This window comes from Bison bison, unplaced genomic scaffold (genome assembly GCF_000754665.1).
Source record: "Bison bison bison isolate TAMUID 2011002044 unplaced genomic scaffold, Bison_UMD1.0 scf7180017864461, whole genome shotgun sequence".
Classification (NCBI taxonomy): Eukaryota; Metazoa; Chordata; class Mammalia; order Artiodactyla; family Bovidae; genus Bison; species Bison bison.
In genome coordinates this window covers 20237910-20239142 of record NW_011495023.1, presented here as the reverse complement: position 1 = coordinate 20239142, position 1233 = coordinate 20237910, and the positions used below count along the sequence as shown (strand labels likewise).

At 58.1% G+C, this 1233-nt stretch overlaps 1 protein-coding gene across 1 annotated transcript in view; it reads left to right on the top strand.

Annotated features, from left to right (window-relative positions):
* The first annotated feature begins 288 nt into the window (after nucleotides 1-288).
* Nucleotides 289-1233, top strand: part of LOC105003078 (sodium- and chloride-dependent glycine transporter 1-like) — an 18069-nt gene continuing 17124 nt past the window's right edge. Inside the window, exon 1 of the mRNA XM_010860048.1 lies at nucleotides 289-438. Coding sequence (XP_010858350.1) covers nucleotides 298-438 — 141 coding nt within the window. The 5' untranslated portion in view covers nucleotides 289-297. The remainder of the gene's footprint in view (nucleotides 439-1233) is intronic.

Here is a 1233-nt window from a genome sequence, read left to right as displayed (position 1 = left end):
GGTGAGGGGTTGGGGGAGCTCTGGTTTCTGCCGTTGGAGCTGAACTGCCTGAATTCTAGGAGCTCACCCAGGACAGTGAACAAACAGAGGGCAGACGGCTAGGGAGAGGACTTACATAAGCAACTGCTCAGTGTGGCTCACCCTCCTGGGCAGGGATGGGGTGGGAGGTTGTGAACCCAAGACTGGTCGCAGATCCTTGTGCAGGCATGGACACTGCTGCCTCAATGACTGCTTCTTAGGACAGGGGCGCTGAGGGTCTTACATGTGTATGTCTTTGCATGGCAGATGTCATGGAGGATGATCAGCCAGCCCCTCCACACAGGTGTGGAAGGCACGTCCCACAGCCTGCATCCTGCTGAGCCTGGGGAAGCTTGGGCACAGGGCGAGGCAATCCCCACCCGGGACATCACCCATGAGGCCTATGAGGATGAGTCAGAGGTGAGGGTAGGGGCTATCCAGGGAGCCCAAGGAAGAGGGACCAACCCGGAAGGGCACCAGACCACTCTGGTTTAACGCACCACCCAGGTGTGAGCGAGGGAGGGAGGTTGGGAGGGCAGCGAGGGGCAGCAGACAGTGGGAGATGGGTGATGGGCAGCAGGAGCCTGGAGCCTGGCCAGTCAGCAGGGCTGAGCTGGTTTGGCAGACAGGCCACCAGTCTGGGTCAAACCTATGAGCACAAAGAGATTCTTTTGTGGGCACCTCAGAGCCAACAGGGACTGTTACTATCAGTGACAGGCCTTCCACCCAGCAGGTAAAAAGAATGGACGGCTTAGAATGAGGAAAATTATGCAAGGAGAAAAAAACTTGTGCAGCATTAGAAAAGTCTCACTGGCCTTGGGCATTGCTGTCCAGGAAGGAAGTAGAGGGGAGTCCCCAGAGGAGGGCTGAAAGGGAACTAGAGCCCCCAGGAAGCCCCATAGAGGGACCCTTCCCTCCAGTGTTCTTGGAGGAAGGTGGGCTTCCTCTGTCCTTTGCTGAGTGCCACGCCCTCACCAGTCAGACTGCCTGCACATAGCTGCACTGGAGTGAAAAGTCAGAGGCCTAGCTGTGGACCAGGCCCCCACGGCAGCATTCCCTCCACAGCTCCTGAATGGGGCACTGAAGGGCTAGGATACAGGGCCAGGGGGCAGCGGCTGGTGCCGCTTCTGCTGGGAGTTCCTCCCACCACTTGGGTCATTGCACCTCCTTCTGCATAGTGGACCCCTCATGTTGTCTGTTACTTCCCGCCACAGT